Source organism: Branchiostoma floridae, chromosome 9, assembly GCF_000003815.2.
Source record: "Branchiostoma floridae strain S238N-H82 chromosome 9, Bfl_VNyyK, whole genome shotgun sequence".
NCBI lineage: Eukaryota > Metazoa > Chordata > Leptocardii > Amphioxiformes > Branchiostomatidae > Branchiostoma > Branchiostoma floridae.
Window position 1 is genome coordinate 16,482,743 of NC_049987.1, and position 2,482 is coordinate 16,485,224.

The following is a 2,482-nucleotide window of genomic DNA, read 5'->3' on the forward strand; positions in this document are numbered from 1 at the left end:
CATAATAGAAAAAGGTTCGCGGAGGATTTAAGTTCGCGGTGAAGTGGTCACCGCAAAAACCGCTAACATTTCTGCATTTACAGTATTAATCCAAAGCACGTGTTTGGTGCACTTTTGAATGTTGTTATCATAACAGTTCATCAGATGTATAATTTATGTAAGTGATGATTAATACCAATCTTATTCCCTTATATCAACAGGGCCAAAAGGGTTTCCCATATGAAGGCGTGGATGGCAACGTTCCAATCTGGAACCGAGGTCAACCTTTTCTATGAGAATGCCGACCATATAACCAACATATCGTACAGCGGCGTCTACTACCAACTGACTGTGAGTCTGAAAACATTTCAACGCTGCTGACTTTTTTAATATTGTCTTTACCAATATACCTTTTCATATTTTTGTGACTTAGCAACAGAATTCAATGAGATTAGGATAGATTGTTATAAAACATCATGATGGTATGTTGCAGTACAGTGCTTAAGTTTCTTCCAACACAAATTTAATAGGTTAACTCCCGAGAGTTACAGACGCGTGATCTTATTACCACTGATATTGTGGACATGTGACGTCAGCAATTGGTCAAAGGTGCCAGGAAGTAATTGGTCATCAAAATTGATCGTGAAGAAGGCGGCAGTGTTCGGTGAAAATTTATCTGTGCATACTTTTGTGTTGGAAGAAAGTTTAGCATTGTACTATGATTACTACTATCATAGATGAGCTTCCATGATGATGGCATTTTGTCTTGGCCTTTGAGGAAACGACTAGATTTTGGACCAACTGCAGTACAAATGTCAATTTTTGTACCAGGTGTTGTTCTGCACATCTATGGTAATGTTTATGAGTGATATGCAGCTCTTATTCAATATACATGGATCTTCAAAAGCGTTCGAAGCTGTTGTACATCGGTGTGAATAATGCTACCGTATGATTATACATGTACATATTGTCTACTACATTCAGGCATATAAACTCCAGTGCGCAAAATAATTTTCCGTTATTGAGGTGAATAATGTTTTCTACATTTTCTGTTCATACAGGAAGACCAGTATGTGATAGTGAGCCACAACCTCACACAATCGCCTGACAAGTTTGCCATCATACCTGGGGATGACAGAGACCCCTCTCCTAACCCGCTCACCTACGAGGACAACGAACATGGGGACTATTACTTTGACGACTCTACTAGGACCTTCAGTTATCTGAGTACGTACATCCTTCATTTAGGCCACACTGACTTAATTTTATGGATGACATCCGCGCGCGCATTGATTTTCGCCCGATCTAAAAAAAGCTGTGGCCACAGCGCCTTCCTTTCCCCTTAAGATAAGAATAGCAATATTGACATGATTGAAATTGCGACGATTGTCTCGTACAGTCTTACTGGAGATGAACATAAAACAAACCAATTGCAAGCCTGGGAAACAATGGAATGGGTGCCTAGTCCTGTGGTTTAGCAGTATTCTTTTGCTTGGTTTTTATTTTTTTGCCCGCGCGCATTACTTTTGGGGACTCCAGACGATGTCATCCATAAAAGTAAGTGTGGCCTTAAAACAAAATCAGGTGGTTCACGGTTCGAACATCCCGTATTCATGAAGATGCACTACGTGTAATGGTGCCCAATGCGAATGGCCCTAAGACAAAGATAACACACATCAGGTCTTGTATAAAGCATGCTCGAGGTCACCTTTAATGCATCTTGCTGTCACTGTATTATACACAATGACGTATGGCGTAACTGATAGAGTTTGTGGCTCGGAATCTAAAGGTCCCCGTCTCTGCCCCCTGTATTGTGGGAAAGGCACTTAACACCACTTTCCCCGAGAGTGGAGTGACGCCCACCGAGCCTCTTCGACTACTGTAAATGCATTTAAGTTCGCGGGGATTTAATTTCGCGGTTGTGTGAAAAAGGCCTTATTGGCGGTGGTTTTAATTTCGCGGTAACACGTTAGACTGCAGTCTAATGTCATAATAAAAAATGTTCGCGGTGGTTTTAAGTTCGCGCCTTCGCGGTGAAGTGCTCACCGCGAAAACCGCGAACATTAATCCACCGCGAACATTTCTGCATTTACAGTAATTTGTCAATAGTGTGCCAAAACACACGGGGATTTGGTGTGTCAATGTCGACATGTATGTGTTGACATTTGCCACTAAGAACCGTAGTTTCTTTACTTCTGGATAAATCAAATTTACTTCAGACGTTTCAAACGACCTCCGTCGTTCTTCTTCAGTGAAATAAAAATAAAAGTTTACAACTCTGCGGAATAAAGAATACTTCTTACGTTCTAAATAAACAAAAAAGGTAACGGCTAAGGTGTTCTAAAGTAAACATGGTAGGTAACTACAGAGGTGTTCTAAACAGTGTTCTAAATAAACAAAAAGGTAACTGATACATTCTAGCAAAATAAGAAAGGCTAACAAGGGATATAATAATAATAAGTGTCTATATATCAATAAAACCATCATTTACTTTAAAACATCA

General features: G+C 40.0%; 1 protein-coding gene across 1 annotated transcript in view; it reads left to right on the top strand.

Annotated features, from left to right (window-relative positions):
• Nucleotides 1-203: 203 nt before the first annotated feature.
• LOC118423279 (fibrocystin-L-like) overlaps nucleotides 204-2,482 on the top strand; it is a 23,560-nt gene continuing 21,281 nt past the window's right edge. Inside the window, exons 1-2 of the mRNA XM_035831369.1 lie at nucleotides 204-330; nucleotides 1,041-1,206. Coding sequence (XP_035687262.1) covers nucleotides 220-330; nucleotides 1,041-1,206 — 277 coding nt within the window. The 5' untranslated portion in view covers nucleotides 204-219. The remainder of the gene's footprint in view (nucleotides 331-1,040; nucleotides 1,207-2,482) is intronic.